Source organism: Paramisgurnus dabryanus, chromosome 19 (assembly GCF_030506205.2).
Source record: "Paramisgurnus dabryanus chromosome 19, PD_genome_1.1, whole genome shotgun sequence".
NCBI classification, from domain to species: Eukaryota; Metazoa; Chordata; class Actinopteri; order Cypriniformes; family Cobitidae; genus Paramisgurnus; species Paramisgurnus dabryanus.
In genome coordinates, this window is record NC_133355.1 from 16,082,055 (window position 1) to 16,101,239 (window position 19,185).

The window sequence follows — 19,185 nt, forward strand, 5'->3', positions numbered from 1 at the left end:
CTGTTTTGGAATCCATTCAGCCAATTTCTGGGTCTGGCATTAGCACTTTTAGCATAGCTTAGCATAATTCATTGAATCTGATTAGACCATAAGCATCGCGCAAAAAAATAACCAAAGAGTTTTGATATTTTTCCTATTCAAAACTTGACTCTTGTGTAGTTACATCGTATACTAAGATCGACAGAAAATGAAAAGTTGCGATTTTCTAGGCAGATATGGCTATGAGCTACACTCTCATAACAATTAAGGACATTGCTGCCGTAACATGGCTGCAGCAGGCGCAATCAATTTACGCAGTGCCTGAAAATTTTATTTTCCAAGTTTTAAAAAGGAAAAAAAATATCAAAACTCTTTGGTTATTTTTTAGCGCGATGCTAATGGTCTAATCAGATTCAATGGATTGAGCTAAGCTATGCTAAAAGTGGTACCACCAGACACGGAGATCAGCTGAATGGATTCCAAAAGCACAAAAATCAAATATTTAACTCTAGGGGAGCTGGAAAATTAGCCTATTTTCAAAAAAGTGGAGTGTCCCTTTAAGTTTATAATTTAAATGCCACTATCACATAAACAAACAATAAGCTTGACACAGGGAGTGCATTAAAACTCACCTGGTAAATTAACAATGACTGGTTGTACAACCTGAGATTTTTTAAATAGGGTCATTAAAAATGTCAAAAAAAATATGCATTAAATAATTTTTTTTATTTATTTTAAAATATATATAAAAAAGGTTTTAGGCGCTTGCTTTGTCATTGACCCATTTACAGGAACAGCTTGCATGCCTGTGATGGGTGCAGATTTAGCTGGAGCTATGGAACCCATAGCTGGTCAATTACAAGTCAATGTCAAGAAATAAATTGATCTTGCTCTAAGGATGCTTTGTTTACTAAAAAACAAGAAAGAAATATTGATTACAAAAGATTTTCTTTAAATTTCCTATTCAAACAAATGCAGACAGTTTAGTCTGCCATTAACTTCTGTATTCTGTGCTGTGTTTCTTAAAAGTTTATTAAAACAGAAGCATGTCTGCAGTAGTGTGTACGTATAGCCAGCCAGAAAGTCATCTTAATCTTTTAACAGTTAAAAATAACATAGCATATATAGACAGAGCTTAATTTCTTAAATTGAATAAATTTAGTAAAGAGAGTGATGTTGTATTAACCTGTTGCATGCCAAAGAAGAAAAAGTAGAAAAGCAAGAGCACTCGTTGAATTCATGAAATCATGCAAATACATGTCAATAATCAATGACCCATTTTTTGTTTCATCAAACCACCATTATAACTTTACGATGACTTTCCAATACTTAGATTAAAACTTGCCGGAAACCTTTCTACAGCCCTAATTGTTGAGATTAATCAAATACTCTTCCTGTATCATGCGTGACTTTACAGACCTCATGCACAAACTTCTCACTCCCTTATACTTAATCTACTTTACATTACTTGCAGGATGCTAACACATGCTTATAACAGACACAGATCTCTACCAACCTCATCATGCATATACCTACCTAAATTACAGATGCCAGGCTCACCCTATCTTAACTGTCCTATCCTGACAAATACTAGAACATGCCATAAGGCTATAGTGATCAAAACAGACATGCATATCAAAATAAACCATGTAGAAAAGTGATTCAGGTTTCATGTTAGACCCATGCGCATGCTTTATCTTTGACCTGTATGCAGAAACGGAGCTCACAGTTATGCTTTATTTGTAGACTCCATTTCCCTGATCGACAGGTCACAGATTAAAGGACAGACATCACTGAGGTTATTGAGCTAGTGCAGCCTTTATCTTTCACGGTTGTATGAGGAATGTACAAAACCCAGTCTAAGAATAACTCGTAAAAAACCCAGTATGAGAATCAGTTCAGAGTTTGCACAGTTATAAATCAAATCTCAAATGTGCCCTTTATCCAAACCAACTTACAGTGCATATACATTTAACATATTTTTAGCAGTATGGGTTCCCTGGGAGCTCACCAACTGAGCTTCAGGAAAACTGTGTTATCCAAATCCTAATGGAATTGATGTAACTCAAATGACTGTGAAATGTCATGCATGTTGACTTTATATTCATTTAAATAATACCACCACTATATTTTAAGAAGCTTTAGACTGGTTTGGGTGTCCTCATAAGGTTTTCCTTCAAATAATGTTGCATTATTTGTCAGCTGATCTTATTTTACTGAATTTCACATCCACAATAAGAAACATTATGAAGCTGCACTAGATCAGTAAGACTCAGAGAGTATCAAGCATAGGACAGATCGTGCCCAGTGTGCACAGGCACATCGCACATGGATACCTCTGCTTACTGCCATGAATCCGGAAGAAACCTCGCTTTTTAGATATGAGCTGACTGAAGAGACACACAAGCAGAGGGAGGGTTTTGTGAAGGGTTGTGAGGGTTATACGGCTGTGCTGGGACACAGGGGTTACACTTGTTTTAAGGGTGCATTTTTTTGTATCAAGGGATGGTGGGCAAATGTGAAACATTATTTAAAAAAAGTTGTCAAGCATTAGAGGCAGAATTTCTGTTTTCACTGTGAAAATGATTAGATAAAATAATGAAAGTAGCTAGCTTTAGATACATCAGGTAGTAATATTATTTAGTAAGGTTTATTATTAATTCTTACAATAATACACAATTATTTAAATGTATTTGTATTCTTACTGAATTATTTTTTTAAGGTAATAACACATGCACTTCAAAACAAAATGCATATATTATTTTATACAATAATACACAATTATTTAAATTTATTTACTGAATATATATTTTTTAAGGTAATAACACATGCACTTCAAAACAAAGTGTATATATATATTATTTTTAACAATAATAAACAATCATTTAAATTTATTTGTATTCTTACTGAATATATATTTTTAAGGTAATAACACATGCACTTCAAAACAAAGTGTAACTAAGTTGGTCACACACACATTCAGGATTCGAACCAGCCCTTGCAGACTTTCAGCACATATTGGCTTACTTTCAACTGAAATGAAAAACTGAACCCGGATCAGTTGAAATGATAGAAATGTGCAATATGTAAGGGTGAAAGGTCAGGAAAAAAGCATAAAGAGAGAATGTAGGGAGAAAATCTGATCGCATGCATGTGTGTGAAGGGAAGAAGGGTTGGCATGCAGATATGGCATGTTTTGGGAGTCTCTATATTTAAATTTACTTGATGCTTTTGTAAATAAACACCACTATTAACTTTATCAAACACCTCACAGCAAGGTCAACTTCACTTTACATAAAAGCATTGTCGAAAGCCTACCACAAACCTGCATGAAACATCTGTCCTCCTGGAAATATGAATGGATGGAGTGATGGCAGAAAGATGAGGAACAGAGGAGGAGAATGAAGAAGTTCAATAAAAGGGCAGAATGAAGATGTCTGGGGCATGAAAAACACTGAAAGGTCAAAGGGTAAACTCTCACACGCATGCGTGCACACATTAATACACAGACACACAGAGACAAAGGTCATTGTCAAAGACCAACTTCAGATATGTGATCAGTTACAGAAAAGCATCATATTCACTACCAACACCACATAGTAGCGTGATGGTCTCTAGATGTAGCAAATGTGTACTTTTTGAAAGGGTACTGCCCAATTGATAGCTACCTTTTTGCCACCGTCATAAAGCAAACCCTGGCTAACGTTTTGTCTAACATATCTAAAAAAAAAATATGATTTAAAGTGACTTAATCACATATCTGATAAATCTTTCAATCACCCAGTTAGTATCAGCACAGAAAACAAGACAGAAAACACACAAGAAAAACTGCAACACTGACTGCAGTTTATATGAGTTGCCCTGTGCACTGTTATGGTATATCAAGCCTAAAGGAAATTGGAAAGGAGGTGTGTCGGGTGGTGACCACAGATCTCATCAGTATCTTGTAACTTCAAAGTCATGAGACTTTGCTACACTTGGTAGTGACAGTACACTAGTGTGTTGTGAAAGTGTGACAGTAGTGGAGAGTTAGTGTTCGCTGGGTAAATAATTAAACTGGACAGTGTCGTACCTGTCCCCCGACAGGTAGGGGGAGCTATAAGGCCGGAGCCCCGACAGCAACGTTTGGTAGGAGTTGTGGAGAACCTTCTTGGCGCTACGCGACCGTTGGAGATGACTGAACAGTAATGTCAGTTCTCTGACCCACAAGCAAAAATAAAAATAATCAAACATGATAAAGAAACAAAACCAAACAAAAATTGGAAATGAAAGCAACGCAAAAATGACACAATGGTAAATTAAACACTTTAAAAAGACAAGGATGATTTTTTCGATAAAACAACCATGCTTCATATTTATACGGACGTTGCAGTTATTTGTGACCCTGCCGGTGAAAACTCATTTTTTGTGATTCACATAAAATCATGTAAAGAAGATTCTGTGAATATATAACCTTGATATCTGGAATATTGACTAAGGCAGGCCACATCAAAGATTAAAATTAATTGAAATCAAACTTTAAAATCAGATTATGAGACTTTGGCCTGGATAGGGTCACATTTATGTACTTGCATATATACTTCCTTGTCATTTTAAATGAATGATAATTAGTCAAATTAATTCAAGAATCCCAGAGAAAACACATGGGGGATAAACATAATTTAGGGAAAGATAGAAATATTTTATTGTGAATATTTTATCAAATACTGTGGCATATACTGGACGAAAAAAACTGAATGATAATGAAACATGTAAATAAATACCAAATTAAATTAATTGAAATATTGTATAATTATCTGTATTTCTGTTAAATTTCAGGAATACTTCATATTCAAAATATTAGTAAAATATATTCTGGATATGATTTCTATTTCTCCCTTTTCACCCCGTATAAATGGCAAATGAAATCTTAAAATTTCAAAATGCAATATAAAATGAAAAGTTATAAAAATGCATGTTGCAGATAAATGAAGCCAAAAACAAAAGCAACTGGAAAACTATCAATTAAATCATGAAATCATGATTTCTGGGTCAAAGTACTGTTTTTATTTAAAGGGCACACATTTTGCCCATTTTACAAGATGTAGTATAAGCCTCAGGTGTGTTCAGAATTTGTCTGTAAAGTTTCAGCTCAAAATACCCCATATATCATTTGTTATACAGTCCTTCCAGAAAAAAAGAATTTAAAATCCTTGATCTTGCGGCAAGTTTTCTTAAAAATGCAATGGAATATGCGGGATATTTATTCAAATTTATGCCATGAAATTGCGGGAACTTTCAAAAATTGCGGGAACTTTCAAAAACTGCGGTTGGAGTTTGCAGCTTTTCAATGATGTTCACATCGCGTAATTACATCACTTCATAATGTTTCCATAGCAACAGGGGACATGGCTGGGCTTTTATGAAGTAAATGCAATATTTTCCAACTTTCTGCTAAGATATATGTGACTTTTTGCTACGAAAATGCGGGAATTATAAAATCATGCAAGCCCCGCATGTTTTGCGTGCTGAAATTTAAAATGCATGCGGCGAAAGTGCACCGTATTTGAAAAATCCGGCCCCTCCATAATTATGCGGGATTTGGATGCAGACTTTTATGTGCACTTTTTCTGGTGGGACTAGTTATAGTATGTCCCACATGCCCCTATTTTGGTGGGAGCAAAAATGTGTGGGTTCATTTTAAATGCAAATGAGCTACTTCCCTCATTTCCTTAACAACAGACAGTGAGCGCTGTCGATTAAAAATAGATCTGAGACAGTCTGGGACAAAAGTATCTTTAGCAGCATTAGCTCTACAACGTGCTAACAAACACATTCACAAAAGCTTTTGAGTAAAATTAACCAGTCAGTCAGTTGAAGTAGGCAGGGCTTTTTTAATATGACATCACATTAAAGGGATAGTTCACCCAAAAATGAAAATTCTGTCATCATTTACTCACTCTCATGTTGTTACAAACCCGCATAAATTTCTTTGTTCTGATGAACACAAAGGAAGATATTTTGAGAAATGTTTGTAACCAAACCGTTTGTGGACTCCATTTACTTCCATAGTATTATTTTTTCCTACTATGGAAGTGAATGGGGTCCACGAATGGTTCAGTTACAAACATTTCTCAAAATATCTTCCTTTGTGTTCATCAGAACAAAGAAATTTATGCAGGTTTGTAACAACATGAGAGTGAGTAAATGATGACTATAAGTGCCCGGTAAGGTTTTTATGACTTTTATTTTGAAATTGCCACTTTTGGTTTGTTACGTCACTTGGTGTATCCACAGGTGCATATCATCTGTGTGTTTGCGTGTGGATTCATGGTGGAAGAGGGTGAGTAGCTGGGACGCTCACTTTCTGTTGACTATGTTATAGCAGCAACCAGTAGCCGCTAAGAGGCTGAGTAGAGGGAGTTAAAGATGACGCGGTTTTTTTTAGCTACGTTTCTTTTTATACATTTACTTTGATTTACAGTTCTTTTCATTTAGTTCATTTACTGGGGATGAACTTATCTTGCCATCATTACATGTCTCCTGATCAACATTAATAAACCACCCTGTATGCAACTGAAACGCGTCATCTTTAACTCCCTCTACTCAGCCTCTTAGCGGCTACTGGTTGCTGCTTTAACAAGGACAGAATTTTCATTTTTGGGTGAACTATCCCTTTAACATCAAGAGAATCAAAACACATTCCTATGAGACGGCTTTGGTTTAAATTAAGTATTAATTAAGGATTAAAAAGAAGGAGATGGTGGATTTTTTTCATTGTAGGGTTGTTGTGTTCACACACTGCCAACAAACGTTTACGTCCAAACATCTTGTAAAAGTGGATTTTGCATAATATGTGCCCTTTAAAGTGAAAGGAACTTAATAGGATCATTGTGTCTGCGTGTAAGAATTCATTGACTAAAACACATTAGTGCCTGTTTGACGTTTACTGCAGACTACAATATTTTTATTCCAAGAAACAAATCAATCTGCCTAATGCTGAAATGTCTGGGATATTTTAAAGCACTCTTGTATGAAATGATGACCTTGCAGAGGCCAAGCCCCCTGTCACTCATATCAGTTACACACAAGGCCCGTTCAAACTTGCACGGCACGGGTGAGCATCTCTGGGAGGGCTCGGTTCCAGATAATACGTACCTGAAAGACGGCAGCATACTGTCATAGAAATACCACGTAGCTGTGAGATATGAATGCTGAGCATCTGTAGAGTAGAGACGCCATGCGGCCTGGGAAAAAATCCCAATACACACAGGACGACACACCGACAGACACACAACATACAAACATACACGTATTTGGACATGGAAATAGATATTAAGATGAGAATATGTCTGGCAGGTGTTGCTGAACGAGCATTTACCTGTATGAGGTTGGCAGCGGGCGTCCTTCTCTTCTCAAAATGTTTCTGTCTGTGTTGCTCCTGAACCTTCAGAGCAAAACCTGAACCCAGGATGCCCTTACGGAAGAGGACAAAGGGCCGTCAGCCGATTTGGGATCGGGGAAAGAGCAATGCCAACAGCAGAAAGAGACAGTAGTACTTACAGCAGGTAGTGCAAAGAATGACACTCCCAACAGAGCAAAGCAAGCTGCTAAAAGTCGACCTTGCCAGGTGTGTGGAGTCTTGTCACCGTAGCCGATTGTAGTGAGGGTTATCTGAGTACATACAGTAGAGATCAGGATATGGCTCTACTGTTTCGAAGTCAGCAGATTTAGGATATTATTTAAAGACTGGGAAATTGCTTGACGAGTGCAGTTTTCTTTTCTGTGTTAACTTATTTTCTGATGAAACAGGAAGCTTGGATGGATGAAATTTGTGTAGTCCAACATAAGTTATTAATGAGGCTTTACATTTTTTTTCATTGCTAAAGCTTGAGAAGATTTAAAGAGTATATAAAGGTGGCTTTAAAACTGGTAGACATGGACTAAAAGCCACAAAAAAATCATCAGATATCATCAGCCTTTAATATTATCATTATTTTTATCAACATGATCTCACGGAAAATCATGTTATAAATTTGATTAATATGGCACGAAATTCAGCTTTTTTGCTGCCTTGAGCACGAATGTCTTTTTCGTGTCACCCGCACAAATTTATATGAATAGTTTTGCATGTCTGTGGCACAACTTTTTATTTTTGTGTTATTTTATGTATTGTTTTATAATTTTTTTTTAAAAATCCATTTTTTAAAATCATTGTCGCTTGTGGTTGAGGTTAGATTTGGGGTTTAGGTTAGGATGTACTTTTATTTATTGGTTTCTACATATTTTTCTTCCGTTTTTAAAACTATTCTCGCCTGGAGTTGAGGTTTGGGTTAGGATGTCTCAAGTCAAAATGTAACAGAAAGTGATTCTAACCCCAACCCCAAGCGACAATGGTAAGAAAATAGGAAAAAACAACGAGGACACAATACATAAAATGCCACGAATAAGAAAGTTGTACCACGGACATGAGAACCTATTTATAGAAATTTGTGAAAGTGACATGAAAAAGACATCTGTGCTCAAGGCATGAAATAAGTTGAATTTCGTGCCATGGACAGGAATAAATTATTCAAATTTTTTGTGACTATAAAACGACTTTCCGTGAGCTTATTCTGATTGGTTACTGTAACTTAACCAATTAAGCTAAACAATTTCAACTTGCTTTTATAAGTTATATCAACTTATCACAGGTCAAACCTTAAAACAGTAGGTTGAACTGAAAAAACCAAGCTGTTTTCATTTTTAACTTACATTTTTTCTTACAGTGTTGTATTGCCTGAAATCATAAAAAGTAAGCGTAACTATCCCTATTTTCATACATTGTACTAAACTGGCCATTATATATTTAATAGACTTACTGCGGCTGGATACTGATCTCAGAACTGCTAAACTAAATAGTGCATTTGAAATAAATTACAATTGAGGAGCTCAGATGCAAAAGCTGCTAAGCGCCACCCAGTCAAAATTACATAATGATATTAACTGAATGCTCTCGGTACATATTAAATACTCATCAAATACTTTCGTGTCAAATCACCTTATTCCCGGTCTCAGGCCATTCAGAAAAAGCAGCTTGTTGACAGAATAAATGCTAATTTACAAAAAAAAAATGCCAAACGCACTTAAAGGGTTTTGCATCTGATTTGTTCCATTAAGGAAAACAGCAAATCCAGACTTGTATGTCATTTTAATAAAGTAATATTCCAAAATATTCCAAGTTGTTCCTTAAAGGACAAGTTCGGTATTTTACACCTAAAGCCCTGTTTTCAGATTGTTTATGGTGAAATAGAACGGTTTTGACTGAAATTTCGACATATGCGGCTGCCCTGAGAATTTTTGGATGTTTGTGTTTCACCTCACACCTCTACAATGGGTTTAATGGTGCACTGGAACAATCCTTTCTAAAATGCATTAAACTTTCATTTACAAAGACGTGAAACTGGTGGTCAGGGGTGTTCACTGATATGCTCACACAAAAATCGCTGCAAAAGATGCTTTTCAACAGCTGTTTTAGCATTCGTTGTTAACTTGTGGACCTATTTTTCCAAACGCCTCACACCCGTACATAGACCAATTTAGAGTAGACGTCACAGTTACGTCACTGCAAGCTGCGCGCGCAATGCGGTTGCAGAAAAACAGTGGAAATGAATTAGACACGAGTGAAAAGAGCAAGATAACTCACTGGAATATGTCCGGTTGTGCTGTTAAGTGTCAGAATAAGAATGCCAAAAAAGATGGCTTTCATCTTTATAGAATACCATCGTCGAAGACATCATTTGAAGATAAACGTAGGTGTTTATGATTACAATAAGCCCTTAAACGGACAGAATGGAGCGAGGAAATCATCTGGAAATCTTTTAATAATTAGAATAGAAAATAAGTAGAGAAGATGTCCGGTGTTCTGTCGAAGTTTGTTCCCTCCATGTGTTTCTTATAGCGTTTTTATCACGTTACAATTATAATTTATTAAGGAAGAAATAATAGAAAACAGGAAAATTATGAAATATTTAATAAACGCTATTATATATAATACATGATAGTATTGCTTTATATGTACTTTAGCGATTCAGACTGTAAAAATAATTGATTTAGCAAAAAAGAACAATACATATACATTACATACATGCATATCAGTAGCCAAGCCATTTAAACTTTTTATCTATCTAAAAAATAAACGTAACGTGATTAAAACGCTATAAGAAACATTGCACTAAAGGGAAACATAGGGGAATCAGACTTCGACAGAACACCATTAAAGTTCCAGTGCACCATTAAACCCATTGTAAAGGTGGGAGGTGAACCACAAACCCCCCAAAATTCTCAGGGCAGCCGCAAATGTCGAAATTTCAGTCAAAACCGTTCTATTTCATCATAAACAATCTGAAAACAGGGCTTTAGGTGTAAAATACCGAACTTGTCCTTTAAAGCAGCAATCTGTGATTTTTTTTGGGAAAGTAAACAAAATCAAGGTATTGAGCATACACTCTAAAAAACAAACGGTGCTATATAGCACCAAAACAGTTGCTTTGGATCGTAACGATAGAAGAACCATTTTTAGTGCCATATAGCACCGGTGAAGAACCAGTGAAGCACCAGTGAAGCACCAGTGAAGCACCTGTGTAGAACCATATAGTGCTATGTAGAACCATATGTGGTGCTATATGGCCCCTATATGGTTCTACACTGGTGCTTCACTGGTGCTTCACTGGTTCTTCACCGGTGCTATATGGCACTAAAATGGTTCTTCTATCGTTACGATCCAAAGCAATTGTTTTGGTGCTATATAGCACCGTTTGTTTTTTTAGAGTGTATACATTAAAATTCAGTGTTTAAAATTCAACCATCCCATGATTTGCAAAGCTAAGGCTTTAATGGCGTAGTTGAAATGTGATAATGAAGTTGATCGGTTGAAACGATATAATGAGAAAGGTTTTTTTTGTCTTAACCCATATGGCTTTCTCTGAAACTTTAATTCGCACTAAAGTATTTTATGCCATTTCACTGTGTTTAAGAACAGATCTGACAGCATTGAGATCAATTCATTAGTGCAATTGATGCAGTACTTACTGTTCCCCACCAGAGGGAGTCAGCATAAGTAGAAAACTCTTGGTTGTTGTCCTTCTCAGCCAAATAGACCAAAAAGGAAGCAAAGATCAGTACCAGGAAGCCGATGTACCAGGCTGTGATAAGCTCCTGAAGAAAGGTTAAAGAGATTGAGTTAGAGAGAAAGAAGCAGTGGGAAATTAAAAACTGGAAAAATATATATTGCTATAATTAATCAATTATAGGTAGGTGGTATTAAAAAGAGGTGTGCTATGTTTCTAATGCATGTATCTATTGAAAGTTAATCTTGAAGAGAAAACAGAAAAGCCACACTTAACAGCCACAAAACCTTATTTTATGGGTTCTCAAAAACATGAACACAAAGTTTCTTTCGAAAAGTCAGTTTCTTGGAGTCAGAAATTTGGATTAATGTGTATGCTTGTCACCTTGCTGTGAGCGTACACAACAGAGCCCAGTAACTTCCAGGTGCCTCCTCTCCGGTCCATGCGCACCATGCGCAAAATCTGCAGGAAACGCATGCTGCGCAAAGCAGATGTAGCGAAGATGTTTCCCTGCGTGCCCGCTGCTATCACTGCCAGTGACGCCACAAACACAATGAAGTCTAGATATAGTCAGAAACAGGGATACAAAGAATACAGAGACTGACTCCTCAAAATAGCATTTCAATGGCTTAGTATGCACACCTGTTCATGCAAACTGAAAGTGAGACCAGTGGCGGCTGGTGACTGTTCATCCGAGGGGCGCTAATTCAAAATAAGTGTTCGGAGTGTCATGTGTGTTGCTTGCGTTTACAAAATATGTGTTTTCTGCGTCATGTAAACCATGTGCATCACGTGTTTTGTCAAAATAAATGCCTGCTGCACACGCGTCAAAACGCGTTTATGATAAAAGAGACGCTCACGTTCACAAAATACACCCAAGACACTCCCTTAACAGTAAACTCTGATTATGCATGAGATTATGCGAATATCTGGCAAACGCGAACGTCTCTTTTATCATAACACATATTTTGAAAAAAGGAGCCACACATATGATGGGCTACATACATGTTGTGACGAACTTCGCATTGAGCGCCATCGAAAAAAGAAGTCACCGGCCACCACTGAATGAGACTCAAGGTTTACCTATGACACAGAAGGGCTTCCTGGCGAAGCGTAATCGACCCTGCCATCCTCTGTACCTGCAGCAACACCCAGCAGCCCAGATCCTCACAAAGTACTCCAGGCCAAAAACCACAATCATCACAAACTCCTGCAGGGGTAAAAACAGCAGCATGAATGAATTCACATTAAGTCCAGCATGGAAAAAAATGGCTTCACAAGTCAATTATAATTACTATTTTAAATTGTTTCAACTCATCAAAATAAGGTAAGCAATTTCAACAAATTTTTTACTCTGTCAGAAAAGTAAAAAAAAACTTTAATAAAAGAAAGTTAATTGATTGCTTTAAAAACTTTTTTGAGTAAACAATATTTTTTAGTTAAATTAACTCAAAATTTTAAGGCAACCAGATAACTTACTTTTTTAAGTTAAATCAACAAATCATATTTTTTTACAGTGTAAGTTACACAGTTACAGTTTTATCAGTTCAAATAGCTTATTTTGATTTTTGAGTTGAAGTAGGCTAATGTAAAAACATGAAACATTTTAAAGAGTAATTTAAATTTGATTATACTTAATATATAATTTAATATAATTTAAGGCAACAAATATTGTTGTACAAAAATAGGGATTTGAATTCAAATGATGATCCTTTGACTTGTGTCTTAGTATTATGTATAATTATCCATTACTACTACTATTATTAATAATAATAATGTATAGTAATTGTAACAAATGGGATGTATCGGATTTAATATACTTTTCCTGTTTAAGATGTCACAAACAGGCCTAAATGTTTGTATTGATTACAACTCCCGTAGCGGCACCCATGCTCTCAATTTTAGCAACACATTTAAGCCAGTCAATACCAGAAGTTGTACGATAGACAACATACAGGTAATCAATTACATAGTGAGTGGAAAGTACCAGAAAGTGAAAATGTGACGGCACGAGAGGGACAGCACATCATACTGAATGCATGATTATGGAATTGCAGTTAGGATTATTGGATAGAGTCGGCCACTTCTTGCATACTCGACAACACCTGAATCCTGCCATGTGCTTACACTGCCATTTCCCAAAGCAAAGATCCCAGAGGAACACAAAATGCACACTTAACACAGCCACAGGGAGACATGAGACCGTACAGGAATGCTTACAGAGTGCCAATCAAATGAGCGACGGCACTGGCCTGAGATGCTGCTAAAACGGAAATGAAAATACATCTGGATAATTTACAGAATGCGCTCCATTACAGTTATAAGGTGAGAAATGTGCCCTTGATGTGATATAATGAAGCCGTACGCAAACATAAGCTTTTTTGGAACATTTGTAATCCATATCTGAAAAATGTGTTTTGCAAAGAGTCCTATAACGATTTAATAATTCAATAGTTCAGTCAAAATATACTTCACAGTCCTACAGCACAAGTGCAGGTTTATGCTTACAAAGTATTTCAGAACAATGCTAGGCTTGACTAATAAGATAAACCTCTTAGTTACACAATGGACAGGAAAACAAGCTTGCGTGCATGGCAGATTTAAACCATAATGCTGGCAAACAGAAAAATTTACCCAATTCACCATTTTTAAAGACACACCTCTAAAAACTGACACACCCTGCTATTGGACGGACCAACATCCACAGAGGAAGCATTGAGAGATTAATTATTCAGATGCAATGCTATTATGAATGTATGTAGAGACTGCAAAGACAATGTAATGTGATTGTTTCTTAGCGAGGGTACTTAGGAGAGATACTTTCATCAGACAGTCAGTTCTCCGGCTGCCAGCTTTACATTTCTGGATATGAAACACAGGAAGGATTTAAAACGATTTCCTCAGGTAAGACAGAGTTAGTTGATTAATAAAGAAAGTCAATTTACAATCTTTAAAAAGTTACACTGACATCTATTTGGATACAGGGGTGCTGATTCTACAAGATGAGCCATCCAGTTTATGAGATTATAAGTGTGATGTAATTCTGTTTACAGCATCTTATGTGATTTGTGACACATGTGGATAGATGAAAGCCTTGACAGGTCAAATACATAATTTCCATCTTAATTTCGAAATTTTAACCCCTTACCAGAATGAAGAGCGCCTCATTGGCGAATTTCTGATGGTCGGGGATGGTGGAGAAAACAGAAAGCACCAGACAGCTCAATACCAGAAGAAAACTGAAACACAAACACACACAAACTAACAGATCAAAATACAATAGACAACTAAGGTGAGTGCTCTGATCTTTATTATACCACAATTACTTCCGCTATTTGAATCTGGCTGCATAAACAGAGTGCTGATATTTAGTATAACAGCACTAAATGTCTGCTTGCCTGTGTTCGTGTCAGCTTACAATTCTTGAAACTACTTTATCAGCATGAATAAAAATGATAAAATAACAGGCTCTATTGTGAGTAAATAGTAAGGTACTTGGTAAGTTATTAAATGGTAAGTTACAGTATTAAAGGACAAGTTCGGTATTTTACACTTAAAGCCCTGTTTTCAGATTGTTTATGATGAAATAGAACTGAAATTTGGACGTATGCTGCTGGCCTGAGAATTTTCGGCTGGTGCACTGGAACAATCCTTCCTAAAATGCATTAAACTTTCGTTTACAAAGACGTGAAACTCACCAAGTGGTCAGGGGTGTTCACTCATATGCTCACACAAAAATCGCTGATATGTCCAAATTTCAGTCAAAACCGTTCTATTTCATCATAAACAATCTGAAGGGCTTTAAGTGTAAAATACCGAACTTGTCCTTTAAGATTAAACAGCACTCTCGATTTTGTGACTTAAAGCGATGTTCCAGCCAAATATCAAAATTACCTCATGATTTACTCATCCTCAAGCAATCTGAGATACTTTCAGAGAAACACATTTGGAGTTGTTTAAGTAAATGTCATTGCTTTTCCTAGTTTATAACAAAAACAGAGATCAGGGAAAAACTTCTGACTTTGAAACCATAGACTGTAAAAAAAGATGGACGACGCCTGTTTGCTCTCTTCCATTGGTGAAAAGTGAAGCCGCCAGTGTCCCGATATGGAGCTGACATCTTGGGTCTTGAGTCTGCGCAGTAGCGTTTTCGGGACCAGTCATGCGCAGTAGTGAGCAGGAAGAAAAGCCGCGAAATCAAGACCCCGTCCTCGCTCTCGCAGAATGCGCATATCACACGATATCACAGCTGTCAATCGTGACGTGACACCACCATTTTTATATCATATTTTTTAGTTGGTCTGAAGTCCCATTGAATAACATGGGGAGGCGGGGTTTATAACCTATACTGGGACCAGTCACTGGGGGGCGATCGAAACGTTTTGGCTTCACTTTTCAGGGCTTGTGTGGCACGCTTGTTTGAAACCCAAAAAAGGGCATCCATCCTTCACAGAAGTTATCCACATGGCTTCAAGGGGTTATAAAGGTCTTCTTAGGGTAATCAATGTGATTTTGTTAGAAAAATATTCTTGTTTAAAATTTATAAATTTATGAAAACGTACCTATGGCAACCAACGCTCACTTAGGTAAAACTCTCTTGTGAATCGGGTGAGTCCAAGATGGCATTGTTACCGGAAGCTAGTTATTATAGTTTATACATTTATATTTATAAAATAAATACAGATATTTTTCTTTTAAAAGAATCGCATCGATTATCAGCAGAAGACCTTTTTTAACCCATTGGATCCATGTAGATTATGTCTGTGAAGGATAAATGCATTTTTTGGAGGTTTTAGTCAGAATAGTGCCTTTACATTTTTAAGTACAAAATTGGTTCACAGGTCAATTCAAATTAGTATTTAATTTTTTTTTTTATTATTTTAACTAAGTAATAAGGTAAGCAATTTTTTTACACTGTCAAAAAAGTTGGTTCAACTTAAAAAAAGTTACTTGATTGCCTTAAAAACTTGTTTAAAAACTATTTTTTACTCTGTCATTGTTACCGGAAGCTATTTATTATAGTTCAAAATATGGATATATTTTAACACTGGCCGAAAATAGTCCCTTTTGTTACCTTTAATAGCAGGGTATTTTCAGGTGCTGTGTGTGTATCCTGAGGGAGGGGTAAGCTGTGTAGATCTACCATTTCATTTTGTATGTAGCCCAGTGTATTAAAGGCTTTTTAATATTTTCACTATAGTGGAGTGTCTCTTTAACCCATTGGAGCCATGTGGATTACCTCTGTGAAGGATGAATGCACTTTTTTGGGGTTTTATGTCAAAAGTTGGTCTCTGATTCCTGTTTTTACCATTATAAACCTTGGAAGACCAAGGACATTTACTAAAATAACTCCAAATGTGCTGGTCTGAAAGATGATGGACATATGTATCTTAGATTGCTTGAGGGTGAGTAAACATGCTGTCATTTTGATATTCGGCTAGAGTATCCCTTTAATGTGAATACATTATAGCGATGTGTTTTTTATATTAAAGGTGACATAGAATGATTGAACAGAGTATTTATCCTTGTTCTGTGATGGGACATGTAGACAAAAAAATTTTTGTTTGGGTCTGTAATGCCTTAGAAGCTTCCTAAAAACCTCTCTCAGATAGCTCTATTAGGGTGGGGGATTTTAAACAAGTGGTTTTGCACCTATTTGGCTCCCCCTACTGGCTTAACTTGCAATCTCATTACTGATTGACTGACTTTGCTGCCACTCAAAAAATGTAGCCAATTATTTTAAAGTGGAGGGGCAGGGAGATGCCTGTGATGTCATAAGCATCAATTTTTCAGATTGGGCCGTTTTCTGGCAGACATTTCTAAAAGAGGAATTTCTATGAGACTGAGATGTTTAGCATGTCTAGCACTTTTTGTATGTTTGTGAATGTGGGTAGACTACCATTATTCAACTAAGACAAGGTAAAAATGGTTTTTCATTCTCTGTCCCCTTTAACTTGTTTGTCTTTTTATTCTGTGACACTTCAGGAAGCAACAACAACATTAAAAGAAACAAATCAACAAACACAAACATTTCACAGTGATGCAGTGAGACCGGCCAAAATTAAACACAAACAAGTGACAACATGTACTGAATGATCTTGGCCCCAACTGAATGACTCGGGTGCCACGGCACTGACAACCCATAATCCAAGCTGGCACATGGCTCATACACACAGATGCTCTTAATCACTGCTGTCACAGACCCTCTCAGAATACCCAGCATGCCCTATCAAAAATGGAGTGGGTAACAGCAGAGATTAAAACCTCACTTCCTGCCAGTTCTAGGAAGAACGCAAACTCCGGGAAAAGCGGCTCTTTTGCAAGAACCAGGCTCTGTGAACCGCTCCAGGTGTTACCAGCAGCTGAAGGCTTGCAAAACAAAAGCTGAATTCGGCATGGCCATCCACATGCAAGCAGCTGCTGCCTGGTACAAAGCCAAATCCCAAGAGGACCCGACCTAACACATCTGGCCTGCTGACTCGTACCATCCTTCAAATGCGAAACTGTATGTCTGCGCTTTGCTAAGTACACAAGGAGAGAATGAGATGGGTCAGCTGCAGTGGTTGGTGTAATGTGAAGGTTTGCAACTGTGTGTCTGTTCTGGGCTGTTAGGAGATTAACAAAAGATAAACAAAATCTTGCTGTTTAATGGAACCCTAAAAAATAACTGAAATACAACTACTGAAAGTCTTTCTCATAATCCATTATTGATGCAAACGTGGGAAAGATGCAGCAGAAACTCAACACCATACTCAAGACTAATGATCAACTGTAAGAGATTCCTTTTGAAATAATATTTACAATAAGTTCTCAGAAAAGAGTAAGAAGACATAGATAGAGGCATTACTGTAAAAGTTACATGGTTGCCTTAAAAATCTGAGTTAATTCAACGTAAAAATATTAGTTAACACCAAAAAGTTGTGTAAAAATGTCAACTAATATCTTTCAAGTTCAATTAACTCAAAATTTTAAGGCAACCAGGTATCTTACTTTTTTAACAGACTGAGAAAATATTTAAACATTTGTCAGCAAGTGAGTCATTGATAATTCACGCTTTTGTAAGTTGACATAAAACCGGACCAGGAAAAATCAAAAGCATTATTTGGAGGCATTTTACAAATATATTTTCATTTCCGTTACAATTCCCATTTGCTCTGCACATTACCCAGTTTAACCAAATTTTACAAAGTTCAGCTGGAGTTAAAAGTTTTCTAAAAACCCATTCAAACATGTTATTGTGAGCTGCACATTGTTTTAAAGTCATAAAGAAACAAAAATGTGTAAAGCAAAAAGTGCAGATACAGCATTAATATGAAGATAAATGTGCATTATAGATCCATTATCATTGAAATGTGCTCTAAAACATATTCTTTCTGCTAAATACCATTTGAGGAAACATGAGACGACTAATAGGTTATTTCATCCCTGCATGTTTTTCACATTAGTTTTATCCTTTCTGCTGAGTGTGACTGATTAGCGCAAAGTAATTCACAGGTAAAATGATCTATCACCAAACAACAGAAAAAAACAAGCAAGAAAAAAAATAAACGAATCCAGAAGCACTGCAAGCCCCAGATCTGAATCATCAACAATCTTACTGGATGGACAAAGGACGAAAATGAACAGAAACTGCTTAGCTACCTCAACACCCTTCCATCAAAAAAACGATTAATGCCACAAAAATAGATACATTACGCACAGACCACGTGCGCCGGGTAGCATTTCAGCTGAGAGGCGAGTTTTGAACCCAACCTCCAAGCCCAAAAGTCAATCAGAAAGAAAAAAAACAGAAATCAAATCCTTAAATCAGCAGAAAAGATGGTCTCTTGAGGTCAAAACAATGTAGTTCCACGACTGCAGTTTTTTTTCCCATAACCGAGTGCTTGATCTTAACTGTAAATCATGTCAATATTTTGCTCTGATGGATTGCTTTTGTTGGCAGGGTCCAAGTAAAAATTTAAAATTTGGATTTCAGGGAAGCTTATTACAAAAATAACTGTACAAACAACAAATGAACCCTGTAAATGTCAGAACAAGAAAGCAGTCACACATTCAACCCACCAGTTATCCTAATGTAAAACACTTAATCACAATTTAAAGAGAGCTATGTACTCTTGTT

At 36.5% G+C, this 19,185-nt stretch overlaps 1 protein-coding gene and 1 long non-coding RNA gene across 4 annotated transcripts in view; one reads left to right on the forward strand and one right to left on the reverse strand.

The window, feature by feature from the left end:
* Positions 1–19,185, reverse strand: part of LOC135781075 (potassium voltage-gated channel subfamily KQT member 4) — a 79,583-nt gene that overhangs the window by 11,410 nt on the left and 48,988 nt on the right. Inside the window, exons 2-10 of one of the 3 annotated variants that reach the window (XM_065291394.2) lie at positions 14,215–14,305; positions 12,150–12,276; positions 11,451–11,626; positions 11,029–11,154; positions 7,522–7,632; positions 7,340–7,435; positions 7,117–7,205; positions 4,052–4,177; positions 3,305–3,325 (exon numbers count right to left, since the gene is read on the reverse strand). In XM_065291394.2, coding sequence (XP_065147466.1) covers positions 3,305–3,325; positions 4,052–4,177; positions 7,117–7,205; positions 7,340–7,435; positions 7,522–7,632; positions 11,029–11,154; positions 11,451–11,626; positions 12,150–12,276; positions 14,215–14,305 — 963 coding nt within the window. Of the gene's footprint in view, positions 1–2,315; positions 2,370–3,304; positions 3,326–4,051; positions 4,178–7,116; positions 7,206–7,339; positions 7,436–7,521; positions 7,633–11,028; positions 11,155–11,450; positions 11,627–12,149; positions 12,277–14,214; positions 14,306–19,185 lie in introns of all 3 variants that reach the window. The other 2 variants (XM_065291400.2, XM_065291396.2) reach the window with 2 other exon arrangements.
* Positions 13,755–19,123, forward strand: LOC135781155 (uncharacterized). The gene is made up of 3 exons (XR_010545081.1): positions 13,755–13,970; positions 14,218–14,358; positions 17,052–19,123. It is a non-coding gene; the product is annotated as an uncharacterized lncRNA (long non-coding RNA).